At 39.6% G+C, this 17,581-nt stretch overlaps 2 protein-coding genes across 3 annotated transcripts in view; both read right to left on the bottom strand.

The window, feature by feature from the left end:
- CDS1 (CDP-diacylglycerol synthase 1) overlaps positions 1-17,581 on the bottom strand; it is a 71,900-nt gene that overhangs the window by 38,202 nt on the left and 16,117 nt on the right. For both annotated transcript variants that reach the window (XM_058433211.1, XM_032147158.2), the window contains exons 2-3: positions 10,440-10,567; positions 5,297-5,393 (exon numbers count right to left, since the gene is read on the bottom strand). In XM_058433211.1, the coding sequence (XP_058289194.1) occupies positions 5,297-5,393; positions 10,440-10,567 (225 nt within the window). The remainder of the gene's footprint in view (positions 1-5,296; positions 5,394-10,439; positions 10,568-17,581) is intronic.
- LOC116464049 (succinate dehydrogenase [ubiquinone] iron-sulfur subunit, mitochondrial) lies at positions 440-1,397 on the bottom strand. The gene is given in 2 exon segments (XM_032147356.3): positions 440-1,382; positions 1,384-1,397. Coding segments are annotated over 2 exon segments (828 nt in total). The 3' UTR covers positions 440-568.

Raw genomic sequence — 17,581 nt, forward strand, 5'->3', positions numbered from 1 at the left:
TTAAAAACTACAAATAGAAGGCCTTTTAAGGAACATGGATATGCATTCCATATTAAAATAGTAGCTGTAATTTCCTAGAAGTTTCCTTTGTTTGTTTTCTGAGACAAAGTCTCACTCTGTTGCCTAGGCTGGAGTGCAGTGGTGCAATCTCGGCTCACTGAAACCTCTGCCTCTTGGGTTCAAGTAATTCTTTTGCCTCAGCCACCTGAGTAGCTAGGACTACAGGTGTGCGCCACCACATCCAGCTAATTTTTTGTATTTTGAGTAGCGACAGGGTTTCACCATGTTGGCCAGGCTGGTCTCGAACTTCTGACCTCAAGCAATCTGCCCGCCTCGCCCTCCCAAAGTGCTGAGATTACAGGCGTGAGCCACCGCACCCGACCTCTTAGAAGTTTTTAATAAAACTTTTTGTTGATGTTGTTAATAAAGTAGAATAACATTTATTTCTTAAAATTTTTATTATACATGCTGTATTCATGGAAAACCAAGATCTTTAAAGGAACTCAAATTAGATATAAATTATGTTCGGCTCTGAGCTGGTTATAAATCATGTTTAGCATGGAAACAGTTAAACTGAAGCTTTCTTCTCCTCATAGGTTGCCATCATTTTCTTGATCTCCGCAATAGCTTTCCCTGGATTCAGACCCTTAGGACAGGTCCTTGTGCAGTTCATGATGGTGTGGCAGCAGTATAGCGAGAATGGGTCCTGCAGCTTGGCCAGGCACTCCTCTGTGAAGTCGTCTCTGGAGTCAATCATCCAGCGATAGGCCTGCATAAGAACTGCAGGCCCCAGATATTTGTCTCTGTTCCATCAGTAGCTGGGGCAGCTGGTGCTACAGCAGGCACAGAGAATGCACTCGTAGAGCCCGTCCAGTTTCTCACGCTCTTCTATGGACTGCAGATACTGCTGCTTGCCTTCCTGAGATTCATCCTTCTTCTTCAAATAAGGCTCAATGGATTTGTACTGTGCATAGAAGTTGCTCAAATCGGGAACAAGATCCTTTATCACATACATGTGTGGAAGAGGGTAGATTTTTGAGACCTTATTGAGGTTGGTGTCAATCCTTCGGGTGCAAACTAGAGTGTTGCCTCCATTGATGTTCATTGCACAAGAGCCACAGATGCCTTCTCTGCATGATCTTCGGAAGGTCAAAGTAGAGTCAACTTCATTCTTAATCTTGATTAAAGCATCCAATACCATGGGGCCACGTTTATTAAGGTCAACTTCATAAGTCTGCATATGAGGTTTGTCTCCAGCCTTGTCTGGGTCCCATCGACAGATGGCAAATTTCTTGATACGGGGAGCTGCGGCTGCAGCTGTCTGGGCTCCTCAGGAGGCCTGCAGGCAGGCTCCGCCAAGGGTTGTGGCCGGTAACCGGCGCGACCACCGCCGCCATCTTGGCTCCTGACGTCAGCCCCACCCCTTAACCCCGAGGTCGCTCTCCGCCGGTGTGTCCCGTCGAACATCGCGGCGCCCAGCCTGCTTCCACTGCGGACCTGCTAGCCGCCAAACTTTTTTTTTTGAATTTGTCATTTTTGAGTGCTGACATTATAAGGCAACTGCAAGCTAGATACAACGTGTCCTTCTCAAAATATAAATGATCTAGTTAAGAATAGGAATAGAAATAAGGTTTTAAAACACATAAAGTAGTATCAATTGAGTACCAACTATATGTGTGAATCATCCATATTCCTAACATAAATATCATATAAACATAATATATATATCTATGCATGTATGTGTATGTAATAAACTTAAATAACCAGTAACAGTTCAAACCTACTTTACTTAGATCTTTAATATTCTTTTTTTTTGAGACAGGATCTCACTCTGTCACCCAGACTGGAGTGCAGTGGTGTGATCTCAGCTCACTGCAACCTCCACCTCCCAGGATCAAGCGATTCTCCTGCCTCAGCCTCCCAAGTAGCTCAGATTACAGGCACATGCCACTACCACTTGGCTAATTTTTACATTTTTAATAGAGATGGGGTTTCACCATTTTGGCCAGGCTGGTCTCGAACTCCTGACCTCAAATGATCCACCTGTCTTGGCCTCCCAAAGTGCTGAGATTACAGGCATGAGCCACCACACCTGGCCAGATCTTTAACATTCTTATTTTCTCCTTTAATTAAACTTGCCAGTTGAAGCAAATAACTTGTAATAAGATCATATTTTCCTTTCATAGTAGAAAAAAATAAACAAAAAAACTCAAGTACTGTAGGCACACTTATGGTTCTCTTAAGAAATCAGAATCCAAATGTATGCATGCATGTCTTTAAAACTCTCTTGAATTTTGTCTTAAAGAGCGGTTAGAAAATAGTTTTTATCCACAAATTCTTGCCCTAGTTATTATACTCAACAGTTCAGTTTGGAGAAAAATGTAAATCACAGGGGAACCCACCAAATCTGCCTAAGTCACTGTATCTAGGATACTGGTGGTTTCTGATATCTTAGATCAACATTTTCTTCTTACTCCTTACCTCTCCCAAATAAATTCTTCTTAATTCTTAATTCCAAATAAATTCTCCCAAAATACTTCTCCTTACTGCTTCCCAAATAAAACCCAAACTTCTTCACATAGCAAGGCCCTCCAGAATCTGATCTCTAATTATTTTTCAGCCCTGTGCTCAAGGAAAAAGCACCTTTTCTGCCACCCAGGGAGCACTGTGAGCAAAGGTCCAAGTGGCACACTTCTAGCCACTTGGACCTTTGCTCACAGTGCTGCCTCCACCCTGATACACTGCTCAAGATCATACTCAAAGGTCCCTTCACCCACAAAGACTTGTGGGGCTCCTTGCTCTCACTTGGTCCCTTCTTCCTCAAGCCTGCCCACTCACCACCTGGCACTGAAAAGTGCTCTGCACACACTTGCTTCTTAAATGCCCAAGTCCCAGGGCCAATGGTGATCATTTTAGCCCTTGGCATGTTCAGCGACAGAAGACTGGGAGCTGGGGGGCCTCTTCCTGGAATCAAACCCAGACAATTGCCCATGCCTGCCCACTTGGCTTTCAAGCTCGGCTTCCTCTGCCCTCACATTAAGTCTATCCTATTTATTATCCATTTTTCCTTTGTGAGAAAAAGGACTTTAAGATCTTAGCAAATTAGCAGAAAAATAAATTAGCTTCTTATTCATTTTCATTACTTGATTTCCCCAAGGAAGTGAAAAATTAATGAGATGACAAAAAGAGAAGTGAAAGAGGCTTTGAGGTGCTTATAAAAGCCACTTTAAGTGGCTTCAAGAGCTGATGGAATTTTTTTCATCATGTCTAATTTCACATCAAAACTTATTCTTTTATAAAAATAAAAGGAAAACCATATCATATAGCTCATAAGCTTATGAGCTATGAATAGAATTGAATATGGAGGGAGATTGGCAAAATGGATAAACACATTTCTAAGTGGGTAAAGAGAAATCAGAGATGAAGGAGATGAGTACATAAGAAGAACCTGGATTAACTGAGAAGGAATGAGAAAAAGTAATAACAATTATAATACTAATAAAGGAGGCCACAGGGCACCCCGGAGAGCAGGCTCTCACTGTGTGCTGTCAAACCATGCTCAGCACTGCCTAAGTGCTTGATGAATGCATTGGACAAATGCATTTCTCCTCGGTTTCAATACCTGTGGGCTTCAAATGTTTCATGCTTTAAATATCTGGACTTCTGCACACAGAAATCCTCTGCCTGTGATGGTCCTCCCCAAGACTCCATCCTTTACCTTGTTGATTTCCACTCAACCTTCAGATTGCAGCCCACGTGCTTGGCACTGTGCCTCTGGAAAGTCTCCCAGCTCCATCTTTGCTCTCTTAGTATTATTCTTTTTTTCAAATGCTTATTGTAGTTTGTAATTATATATAGTCATGTGTTGCTTAACAATGGGGTATGTTCTGAGAAATGCATCATTAGGCAATTTCGTTGTTGTGCCAACATCATAGAGTATACTTACAAAACCTAGATGGTATGGCCTCTTATACATCTAGTCTATATGGTATAGCCTATTGGTCCTAGGCTATAAATTTGTACAACATGTTACTTTACTGAATACTTTTGGCAATTGGAATAAAATCATGAGGCAATAGGAATTTTTTGGCTCCATTATAATCTTATAGGACCTCCGTCGTATAGTTCTCTATCACTGACCAAAATGTCATCAGGTGGCATCTGACTGTAAATACATAATCAGCTCTTTAAAGTGCAGATAGTATGCTCCATGAGGGCAGAGACAAGTACATTTTTCTCAGTACCACTGTATCATCCCTAGAACTAATGTAATGCCTGGCATATAGCAGACATCTTGGAAGCGTTTGTTACACGAATGAATGAAGGGTTTAAATACTTGTTTGGCTTCCTGACTTGTTGAGCTTCCCACACACACCAAAATCCGAAACTCCCAGAATGGTTTTTCCTTGCCTCTCCAGTGCCCTATACAGACACCCTCTACACGTGCAACTTGCAGATCTTCCAATGGACCACATCCTCTCACTACCTCCACGCCCCACTCATGATGTCTCCATTTTGGAATTCCTTCCCCTGTCCAGTATTCAGGACTCGGCTTCGGCACTGTCTCTTCTGGAAGCCCCTCCTAATCTCTCCCTCAGACTGGATTAGGTGCTTTTCTACTGTGCACTCCTAACATGTTCTACCATAGAACTTATCTCGCTTATTTATCATACTATTTATTCATATGATTACTTGTATGTTTTTGCCATTACACTGAGTTCCTTGAAATCAGGAATCTAGCTAATAGTCATATGTTGATGTTATGTAAGTGCATATTTCTGTCATTTTTTTTTTTTTTTTTTTTTGAGATGGTCTCACTGTGTTGCCCAGGCTGGAGTGCAGTAGCACAATCACAGCTCACAGCAGCCTCAACCTCCTGGGCTCAAGTGATCCTCCCACCTCAGCCTCCCCAGTAGCTGGGACTATAGGTGTGAATCACCACCCCCAGCTTATTTTTTAAAATTTTCTGTAGAGACAAGGTCTCAGGCTCATATTTTTTTGCCCAGGCTCATGTCATATCTTTTATAAAATATGCTTGGCACAATGTCAGACACATAGACATGTACCTGTTACACAAACTTGGTCTCTGCTGAATGAACACACTGAATAGTCATTTTGCAAACAGAAAAGATTAAGTCAGATCACATCATGAAATAAAAGACACTTAGAGGAACTAAATATGCTATGACTGGGTGTTGAATTAGCTTCTTTTTTATGATATGCTCAAATTACTTCAATCCTATATAAATGTTGAAAAACAAAGCAAGAGACACTCAGGGAAAAGTCAAAAACTTACAAGAAGCATCAGCATGAAGGATCCCATATAGATGATCAGGAAAAACAATGAGATCATAGTTAGAGTGAGAATTCCACGTATCCACCAGTTTTTCCACCTACAAAGAAAACGTAGAGTTAGTATTTAACGTATTCTTAAGGTTTTTTGTATGGTTTCAGTATTGATTTGCCAGATTTATGAATTTTCCTTAACTATACTTTAAGATTCCACTACTTCACTTTATATGATAACAAACAACAAAAACAAAAAACAAACAGCATTCATTCACACACTGGGAGATAAATTAACTTTTAAAGTTATGTTAGCCAAGAAAGAAAATAATTTTTTTTTTTTTTTTTTGAGACAGAGTCTCACTCTGTCGCCCAGGCTGGAGTGCAGCGGCGCCATCTCGGCTCACTGCAAGCTCCACCTCCCGGGTTCATGCCATTCTCCTGCCTCAGCCTCCGGAGTAGCTGGGACTAGAGGCGCCCGCCACCACACTCGGCTAATTTTTTTGTATTTTTAGTAGAGACAAGATTTCACTGTATTAGCCAGGATGGTCTCGATCTCCCGACCTCGTGATCTGCCTGCCTTGGCCTCCCAAAGTGCTGGGATTACAGGTGTGAGCCACCATGCCTGGCCAGAAAGAAAATAATTTTTGTTAAATGTGAGTGGGGAATAAATCGTGAGGTTAGGGAGTTAGGTGGTCGGGGTGGATATGAAAGTCAGGTATCCCACCAGGGACCACATGGAGGGGAAGAACGAGCCAGGTACAAAAGCCCTCAAAAGAGATGATGCCCAATTAGGATGGCAGATGAATACAGTCATGATCTTAAGAATATGATATAGACAGCATGGACTGCCAATAAGAATAAATAATGAAAAATAATACCAAACTAAAACTGAAAGAACAGTGATTTCAGTGAAATGAAGGAGTGAGGTGCCAGTTACCTAAGAGGTCAGCTACTGAGGATAAAGACAGATGAAAGGACACTTCTATTGTTCAAAGTGTATTGACTGCTTTCTTTGATTAGGGACAAAGCCTTTAGTAAAAGTATTTCCTTGGCCCGGCACGGTGGCTCACACCTGTAATCCCGGCACTTTGGGAGGCCGAGGCGGGCAGATCACGAGGTCAGGAAATCGAGACCATCCTGGCTAACACGGTGAAACCCCGCCTCTACTAAAAATACAAAATAATTAGCCGGGCGTAGTGGTGGGTGCCTGTAGTCCCAGCTACTCGGGAGGCTGAGGCAGGAGAATGGTGTGAACCCCGGAGGCAGAGCTTACAGGGAGCCGAGATCGCACCACTGCACTCCAGCCTGGGCGACTGAGCGAGACTCCGTCTCCAAAAAAACGAAGTATTTCCTTATCCTTGGGCCTTTCTTTGCTCCTCAGAGCAGAGCTTTCCTGCTGGTACACCGGCTGGTCCCTGCCATGCTGAGAACTGGCCTCCCTCAACCCTCGCTGTAAGGGCCTGGCATGCCTGACCGCACCCCACCACCACCACAAGCCTCACACTTCATCCCCAGTATGCCATACAAATAATCACTCCTTGTGTTACCACGTCATATAAACTGTTGGCAGCTCTGTATGAAAAATCCAGAATTTCTGAATGCTCCTATATACAACTGATGACTTCTGTATTTAGAATTGTCGCTGTTTTTCTTTAGGACTTTTCTGATTTTTATTAATTCAACTGGTAGCATTTAAATTATGTTACAAGAGATTTTGATTCAACTTAAAGTCTAGTAACATATATGCAGTGTATTCTAAGCACAAGTCCTCACTCCTTTTTTTAAAAAAATAGAGACAGGGTGTTACTATCTTGCCCAGGCTGGTCTCTAACTCCTGGGCTCAAGTGATCCTCCTGCCTTGGCCTCCCAAAGTTCTGGGATTTCAGGTGTGAGCCACCATGCCCAGCCCTCATTCCCTTCTTAGAACAGAAATATTAGCTGCCTTCATAAGATACAGAATTGCTTCAGCCCAGGAGTTTGAGACCAGCCTGGGCAACATGGTAAAAACCCAGCTCTACAAAAAATGCAAAGATTAGCTGGGCATGGTGGTACTCGCCTGTGGTCCCAGCTACTGAGGGGCAGGGGGAGTGGGGGGAGAGGAGGCAGGGCATGTCGGGGGCTGAGGTGGGAGGATCACTTGAGCCCAGGAGGTCAAGGCTGCAGTGAGCCATGGTTGTGCTACTGCACTCCAGCCTCAGTGGCAGAGCAAGATACTGTCTCTTAAAAAAAAAAAAAAAAAAAAAGGATTACATTCCTTGCTTTCAATCACTCTCCAATATAGTTTAAATACTTCCAACAAATACTCTTTTCAAATATTCCTTTTATCATGTCATTTTTGCATACAGGATCTAAAATACCAACATATCAATAACAAGCATTTTTTTCCAGCTTCCAAGTTTCTTCATAAGGTAGTCAAATTGCATTCATTCAACTTTATTTCCCTCTATTGTTTAACAAACTATGTAGACATAAACTTCTCATGAAAGCATGAGCATCGGGCAGAACTAAAAATGAGTGTAGAGTCAAAAATGCTATGGCTGAAAGGCTCCATGTAGTTGTACAGATATAACTGTTTGCGGATTAATGGATGGATTAGGAAACTGGGCTAGGTCACAAATCTAGTCAGAGGTAAATAAAGGACCACAAGCCAAGGCAAAATCCTGTCTCTATAAAAAATACAAAAATTAGCCAGGCATGGTGGCTCATGCCTGTAGTCCCAGTTACCCGGGTGGCTGAGGTGGGAGGATTGCTTGAGCCTGAGAGGTAGAGAGGTTGCAGTGAGTTGAGACTGCACCACTGCACTCCAGTCTAGGCAACAGAGTGAAACCCTGTTTAAAAAAAAAAGTAAGGGGAGGGCATAAAACTTGACCAAGCGATTTCCCTTTTAGGACTTTGTCCTAAGGAAATAATTAATGGATGTCAAAATAAAGTTAGCTACAAAGAAAAATGTTTAATGTAGAAGTATTTTTAATTGTGAACACTTAGTAATATACTAAATGCCCAACAATAGGTGGTCAGTTGGATAAACTAGACTATAGCTATGCAGCGAAATATATCATACAGACATTAAAAATGTTTCTGAAATATATTTGGGATCCTGCATGAAATGCTGTTCCTAATAATACCATGGAATGAAAATGAAAACAGTAAGGTAGAAAACAGTACAATCTCATTTTTGCTTTACACACATCCATACACACACACACACACACACACACACACTGCACAAGAAAAAAGCCTCAAAGAGTAAACACCAAAGTATTCTAAATATTAATGTCTTGGTAGGAGGATTATAGGATTTTTTTTTCTGCAAGTAATGTACATTTCTTATGTAATTACTATTTTTAATCCTATGTATCTACAAATTCTAAGTCTTTGCAAGACAGTCTGTTTTCAATATTAGACTAAAAACAGGATAAAAATGTATAAAACAGATTACATGTAAAACATTCATGTAATCTTTGTAGAAAAGTTTCTTGAGAAGATTGAAACCATTATACTATCTATTGTTCATTTTCTAAAATCAATTCACTCATAAATAGCATAGATAAGAATACAGGCATTGAAGCCACAGTACCTAGGTTCAGAATGTGTTTCCAGAACTTACTAGCTACATGACCCTTGATATATAATATCTGCCTACGTTTCCATATTTGTATACCTGTGTTACGAGGCTGCCATGAGAATATTAGTCAATACATATAAAGTGCCTGAAACAATGCTGGTACATAGTAAACGCTAAATAAATATTAGCTGCTATATTTGCTACTGTTACTTTATATCAGGAAAAAACAACCTCATGATTAAGGAAGATCTTATTATGAATGACACACACAAATCTGGCATCATTCTTATAGAACATCAACTACACAAAATTTCAGGTCTGAGACAGACTTAATAAGATTTTAATGCAAAGTTACACCTGTGAATTAGGTCATGAAAACAACTGGGAACAAGAACTATTAAAATAATCATGCTTTTCACAGCAGATCAAAGATATGTTCTATTGGTTAAAAAATATGAAAATGTTGCTTTTAACCAATATATTCTAATATGGTTATCCCTTACAAAGTAAAAAAAAAAGAAAAATTCGTATTACAAGTCTACGACTAAACTAGTGGTTTTCAGACTGCAGGCTATGACCCAAGAGTAGTAAAATCTACTGAGTAAGTTACATGTAGCATTTTTTGTTCAATAACATAGAACAGCATCAAATAGAAAATAAATCAGAGAGTATTACATAGTAATGGGAAGAATTGTTTCATAACATTTTTGCAGCAGTTAAAATATACATTTGTGTGTCTTGGAATGTGGTATACAATGTATTTCTTACTGTGTCATAGTGTCAAAAAGTTGGGAAAACATTGTTCTTTCTATACCAATACGTAACATTTCATACATTAATCTGGACAAAAGCTTAGGTTTATTTTGCTTTTATAAATTTTATAATTCATATTACTAAAGTATACAATGAAGGGTAATATAACTAGCTGAAATCTCATGGTCATTACACATTTTTACATGTTGCACAAATATAAAATGGTAATGAGTTGTGGAGTTTTAGACAATAATCTTAAACTCAGTTAAAAGAAAAAAAAAACACTGGCCTGGTGTCATGGCTCACGCCTGTAATCCCAGCACTTTGGGAGGCCAAAGTGGGCAGACTGCTTGAGCCCAGGAGTTCAAGACCAGCCTGGGCAATGTGGTGAAACCCCGTCTTATTTAAAAATGAAAGAAAAGAAAAAAGAAAAAAATAACTATTTCTGTCTGGCATTTGAAAAATAGGGAACAGAGACTATGGAGTTTTCTTTATTAGGTGTTCTAATACCAGAAAAAGCAACGTGACGCGGTAAATAGATCACAGACTTCAGAATCTGACAGCCCAAGACAAGAATCCCAGGTCTGTATCTTACTAGCTCTGTAGCCTTCAACAATTAATCTCTCAGCCTTGGTTTTCTTGTACTTCACAAGGTTTTAAGGGTGGATACACAATAAATACACAGAACTATACCTCGGATATTAGGTGGCCCTTTTGACCACCTAATACCATAGCTGGAAAACTTACAAAAAGCCGAATTTATTATATGGACAAGGATAACCTCAAATCCTATCTTGTGCACTAAGATATACTCATCTTCATCCAATCATACCTTGAAGATAAACCAGATAGAGCTTTCTTGAGAATCTCAGGGGTTCTATCTGAGGATGGTGGAATTTCAGGAATATCAGAATCTGTTCTGGAATCCAAATCTCCATATCTATCATCAATATCTGTTTCCTAAAATTAAAAAGACAAATTACTTTGCAAAATCACATTTAAAAAAGCACATGCTGGCCAATACATTTCATTTATTGCTCAGTGTGTCAAATCTCAGTTACATAATCTGAAACAAAGGAACTACTATTTATCTTGAATATCTTAGCACTGCTATACTTCTTTGTTAGGAAGATTTGACTATCTTTGCTAAAATCTACTATTAATAATACAAAGGATAACTTTAAACAAAAGACACAAAAGAAGCTCCCATATTTTCTAAATCAGAAATATACCGCTAAAATCAGATATGTACTGCTTTGCCACTTAACTGGGAGATCACGGTGTTAGTTCCATGTAGATTCTGGTCAGCTGTTAAGAGTCCCTTTTTAAATTTGATTTCGATTAAAGCATCAACAATAAGAGTAATATCTTACATGAGCATAGTATTTCACATATATTTGTAAACATTTCAACTTCCGTCATTTTTATTAGATCCTCGAGAGAGAATCCCAATTGTAGCAAGTCAAATGGACCTCATCTCTATTTTACTGGTAGGTAAACTATGATCAACAGCATTTGGTGATGAGATTTTTAAAGAAGTTATTTAAAACACAAACTGACATCCGAGTGCATGTACAGGAGCTGCGTGAGTATGCTGGAGATGGCAGGGAGCTCTAGGCCTTTAAACAAAGGTGGTCACTGCAGAATTTCCAGGGATAGGGTGGTCAATGCAATTTTCAAAACAGAAATGTCATCTAATGCTCAGTTTTAAAGTTGTTCATTCTGCTACAAGTCTCCACTGCCATGTTCTTTCCTCTTCCACAACCTCTCCCCGCTCAGGCCCTACCCTTTCCATCCTACCCTGGCAGCTTTCAGTTATGAGTGGTAAACACACAGAAACCTTGGGAGAATGGCTTACAGAGGAGGAAACTGGAGTGAGGGTGTTGAACTGGGATAGAGGAAAGAGAATATTCCCTGGAGGCAAATACAAATAGAAAGCATTGAGCAGGATATCGAGCCTGAAATAATCCTAGGAAAAAAAGCACCCAACAATTCAGAATGCTGAGTATTCTCAATCCAAACTCAGCCCTTATTAGCTCCAAAACATCAGCAAATGTCATCACCCATTTGAACTGTTTCTTCATCCCTAAAATGAAGCATTTAGTATAGTGCCAAGGACTTAGTAAATTCAAATAAGCAGCAAGATAATATTATGATTGAATCAAGTCTTCTAATTCCTCATTGGGAGGCTCACCAAATATAATGTTAGCCTTCGGGAGTATTTTCAGTTTTCATAAAGCACTAATATACTTTAGTTTACTGACTTTTTAAGTATGCAATTACGAAATTAAAAGTATCAATGTACTCTAAATGACAAATGAGAAATAGAAATGTCAAATTCCCACTGTGACACCAAGAGTCAGTTGGCCCTGAAGCTGCTTAAATAGAGAGAGATGGTAATTAATAAACAACCAGACAGAACATCCCCTCAGAAAATGGCAGGGCACCTGCTGTCAGTCTCATAAGCCACAGAGCTTGGACATCTGGAACAAGGGAAACACATCAGTTTTTTTTTTTCTTTTCCCTGCCATTTTATTTTCCTCTTTAATAACCCAGAGTATTAACAGGGGTGGTGTGAGGGGTAGTGGGGATGGTGACTAACGGAAGTGGTTCTCTAGGGCAGTATCACCATCCTACAAAAAGTGCATAAGACTAGGAATCAGGAGTTACCAGCCCTAATTCCACCTCTACCCTAACTAGCAGTGAGACAAATGGCAAATCACTTAATCTGAAGGAAACTCAGGCCTTGGTTTTCTTATTTATAAAATACTAAAACCATCAGACTAGCATTCAAATTGTGCTCCTCAAAATACTAAAATTCTTTGCAAGCCACTTCAAAGTCCACTTTGCAATAATGGTGATGTGCTGCAACCCTCCCCTCTCCACCCTCAACAAGGCTGTCCTGCTTTTATTTACATTATTTAAGCTTCTGATTTCTATTTTATACTGTTTAGAGAAACACAAAATAAAAACGTAAATTGAACTAGAAGTCTATTTCATTCTAGTAATTAAAGAATACAAGATAATTTCTAAATAGTGGCATTTTGGAGCAATGTTACTCAACTATGAGAATGAATAGCAGGGGCCCTTGTTTTACTGTATTTAATGTGTAGACTCCGTTACAAAGATGCTAGACTTGAAAAGGAAAATAAGAGTGTGAATGGAGATCAGGGAGAAGAAGGAAGTACTATAATACTTTTAATGATCAAATAGAGCCATGCAACATTGTGCACGTTGAATGAAGGTATGTATGTATGTATGTATGTATGTATGTATGTATGTATGTAGGTATGTATGTATTTATTTGAGATGAAGTCTCACTCTGCCACCCAGGCTGGAGTGCAGTGGTGTAATCTCAGCTCATTGCAGCCTCTGCCTCCCAGGTTCCAGTGATTCTCCCGCCTCAGCCTCCCGTGTAGCTGGGATTACAGGTATGCCCCACCAGGCCCGGCCAATTTTTGTATTTTTAGTAGAGATGGGGTTTCGCCATGTTGGCCAGGTTAGTCTTGAACTCCTGACCTCAGGTGATCTGCCTGCTTCGACCTCCCAAAGTGCTGGGATTACAGGGGTGAGCCACCGTACCTGAATGAAGGTATTTAAAATGTTTACAAGAACCTAAAAATTCGTAGCTGCTTATTCTCAAGCTCATAATTTAAAGATAATGATCCTCAACTTTCTATCCTGGGCCTGTGTTCTCCCACCACCACGTGATCTCATGGACCCCATATACCGATGACTCCCCGTAAACTTATGTCTCCAGCTTCCAACATGTCATCTCCAGGTGGTTTTCCACTGACATCATTTGAAATTCAACAGAAGCCATGGACTTCTCTCTCTTTCACATCAAAATGCTGCCTCCTTCTGTAATTCCTTCTTTGGAGAAGATACTACCACCAATCCAGTTAACCAATTACTCAGGTCAGAAACTTAGGCATCACCTTAACACTTGACATCTGCTTCCTTTAACCAACACATTCAGTCGGCACCAAGTCTGTCATTTCTCTTTCCCTCCATTTCTTTTTCTTTTTTTTTTTAAATTTTTATTTATTTATTTATTTATTTTTGAGACAGGGTCTTACTCTGTCACCCAGGCTGGAGTGCAGTGGCGTGATTTTGGCTCATGGCAACCTCAGACTCCTGGGCTCAAGCCATCCTCCCACCTCAGCCTCCTGAGTAGCTAGGACTACAGGCATGCACCACCAAACCTGGCTAATCTTTTTTGGCATTTTTCATAGAAATGGTGTATCACCATGTTTCCCAGGCTGGTCTTGAACTCCTGGGCTCAAGCAATCCACATGCCTTGGCCTCCCAAAGTGCTGGGATTACAGGTGTGAGCCACTGTGCCAAGCCTCCCTCCATTTCCATTCTCATTCACTGCTTCAAGCCTTGCTGAGCATCACCTTCTTCTGTAAACATCCCAGAAGGCTTTTATGTAGAAATTTTTCTAAAATTTCTATGAAAATGCAAAGAACATAGAAGAGCCAAACAAGTTTGGAAAAAGAATAAAGTTGAAGGACTTATATTACCTGTTTTCAAGAGTTCTTATAAAGCTACTGTAATCAAGACAATGTGGCATTGACTAAACAGACAAAATGATCAATGGAAAAGAACAGTCCAGGCTGGGCACGGTGGCTCAAGCCTGTAATCCTAGCACTTTGGGAGGCTGAGGCAGGTGGATCACGAGGTCAGGAGATCGAGACCATCCTGGCTAACACGGTGAAACCCCGTCTCTGCTAAATATACAAAAAATTAGCAGGGCGTTGTGGCGGGCGCCTGTAGTCCCAGCTACTTGGGAGGCTGAGGCAGGAGAATGGCGTGAACCCAGGGGGTGGAGCTTGCAGTGAGCGGAGATACCGCCATTGCACTCCAGCCTGGGGGACACAGCGAGACTCCGTCTCAAAAAAAAAAAAGAATAGTCCAGAACTAACCTACATACATATGGTCAACATATTAACAACAAAGTTGCAAAGGTAATTCAACATATGGTACTGGCACAATTTTAACAAAGAACCTTGATCCATACCTCACACCACAGATAAAAATTAAATCAAAACAGATCATAGACATTTATATAAAGCTATACATCTTCCGTAAACTCTCTGGGACCTTGGTTAGGCAAAAATTTCTTAATATGATAACAAAATTATTATCCACCAAAAAAACGATAAATATAACTTCATCAAAATAAGAATTTTCTTTTTTCAAAAGATACTGTTAAGAGAATGAGAAGACAAGTCACAGAACGAAAGTTATTTTCAAATCACATATCTAATAAAGGACTTATAATCTGGAATACATAAAGAACTCTCAAAATTCAACAAGGAAACAATAAATGAACAAAATATTTGGGCAGACATTTCAGGGGCAATACACAGATGGTAAATAAATATATGAAAATATGTTCAACATTATTAGTCATTAAGGGAATGCAAGTCAAAATCACAATGTGATTCTACTATACATCTATTAGAATGGGTAAAATTTAAAACTGAACAACCAAGTGTTGGAGAAAATGTGGACGAACTGAAAGGCTTGCACACTGCTGGTGAGAATGTAAAATAGTACAACCACTTTGGAAAACAGTATCACAGTTTTTAAAAAAAATTACATATACAACCAACAACTGACCCAGCCATTTGACTCCTAGGTATTTACCCAAGATAAACTAAAGTGTAGATACAAGCAAAGACTTGTGCACAAATGTTCATGGTAGCTTTACTTGCAATAGCTCCAAACTAGGGACAACTCAAATAGCCAACAGGGAAATGGACAAATTATGTTACTTCCATACAGTGGAATATTCTCTTGTGATAAAAATAAGTGAACAATTGATACATGGATAAATCTCTAATTATGCTGAGTAAAAGGAGCCAGACAAAATGTACATATAATATACATATGTGTATATATATATACATGTGTATGTACATGTATATGTATATATATACACATGTTATATTATTCCATTTATATAAAATTCCAGAAAATGCAAACTCATCTATAGGGCCAGAAAGCAGATTAGTAGGTGTCTAGGGATGAGGGAAGAACTACAAAAAGGGGCAAACTTTTAGTGGTGACAGATTAGCTCATTATCTTGATTATAATGATGGCTTCATAGACATATATAAATATATATAAATATATATAAGTATGTAAAAATATATATAAGTATATAAAAATATATATAAGTATATAAAAATATATAAAAATATATATAAATATATAAATATAATAAATATATATATAAATATATACATATATAAATATATACACATATATAAATATATAAATATATATACATATATAAATATATATGTGTCAAAATTTGCCAAATTATATTTGCTATGGAATGAATGTTTCTGCCCCTGCCAAAGAACAAATTATACAATGAAGTGCAATTTTCCAATGTAATGTTATCTGGAGGTAACCTTTGTAAGATAATGAAGTCAATTAGGTAATTAGGGTGGAGACTCATGCATGGGTTTAGCGCCCTTATAAAGAGGCACAAGAGACAATCTCTCTACCATGGGAGGACACAGCAAGGCGTCTGTTTGCAAAGGGCTCTCAGCAGGAACCAAATTGGCCAGCATGTTGATCTTGAACGTCCTCCAGATTTATAAGAAATAAATTCCTGTTGTTTAGGCTATAGTATTTTCGTTAAAATATCTTGAGCTAAGATAGCACTTTAAGTGTGTTCAATTTAGTGAATATCATTTATAGTTCATGGGGACTCTTAAAGAGCAGTCCAGGAAAGAAAACTGAGGTGCTTCCCAATACTGAGGACAGAAAGGACAAGAACAAGAACATGGTGCTCAGGGAACAAAGGATACAGTTTATCAAGAGGATGATTCCATCATTACACACTGTACACAGGTTTCAAAATATGACACTGTACTCCATAAACATATACAACTATTATGTCAGTTAAAGTAAAAAATAGCTGGGTGCAGTGGCAAGCAGCTATTTCCAGCTATTCAGGAAGCTGAGATAGGAGGGCCTCTTGAGCCCAGAAGTTAGAAACCACCCTGGGCAACGTAGCAAGATCCCACCTCAAAATAAATGAATTAAAATAAGAATCAAAATTTTAAAAACAGATGATGGCTCCAAAAGGAAGTCTCTAAACAAATGAAGGTAAAGTAGTGCTTAAAAATGCAACAAAGGATAATATATTAAATCACTCACACTTTTCATCTCTTTTACAACTGTCCCCTTAAAAAGTGAGTTAGAAAACCAGGGTCAGCTCTTCTGTCAAGAGTCCCTTGATGTGGACACTGATCCCTGTAGCTCAGTTCAGCATTAAGATTTGCAATTAAGCCAAAGGAAACCCACAGAGACACAGAGCTCCACACCTGAAAGGAGGCAGCCTTTTAAAAATCTTGAAACTAAATAGTTTTACTTGAAAGAACATGAGGCTGTGTTCCTGATTTCAGCATTTTCTGTCTGTTTCTTCATGGTTTCTTTTTTCTTTTTCTTTTTTGGAGATGGAGTCTCGCTCTGTCACCCAGGCTGGAGTGCAGTGGCGCGATCTCGGCTCACTGCAATCTCTGCCTCCCGGGTTCACGCCATTCTCCCCCCTCAGCCTCCCGAGTAGCTGAGACTACAGGCACCCTGAAGGGGTGGGTTGCCCCTCCACACCTGTGGGTGTTTCTCGTTAGGTGGGACGAGAGACTTGGAAAAGAAAAAGACAGAGACAAAGTATAGAGAAAGAAATAAGGGGGCCCAGGGGACCAGCATTCAGCATATGGAGGATTCGGCCAGCCTCTGAGTTCCCTTAGTATTTATTGATCATTCTTGGGTGTTTCTCGGAGAGGGGGATGTGTCAGGGTCATAGGATAATAGTGGAGAGAAGGTCAGCAGATAAACACGTGAACAAAGGTCTCTGCATCATAGACAAGGTAAAGAACCAAGTGCTGTGCTTTAGATATGCATACACATAAACATCTCAATGCCTTACAGGGCAGTATTGCTGCCCGC

The sequence above is a fragment of the Hylobates moloch genome, unplaced genomic scaffold (genome assembly GCF_009828535.3).
Source record: "Hylobates moloch isolate HMO894 unplaced genomic scaffold, HMol_V3 SCAFFOLD_2, whole genome shotgun sequence".
Classification (NCBI taxonomy): Eukaryota; Metazoa; Chordata; class Mammalia; order Primates; family Hylobatidae; genus Hylobates; species Hylobates moloch.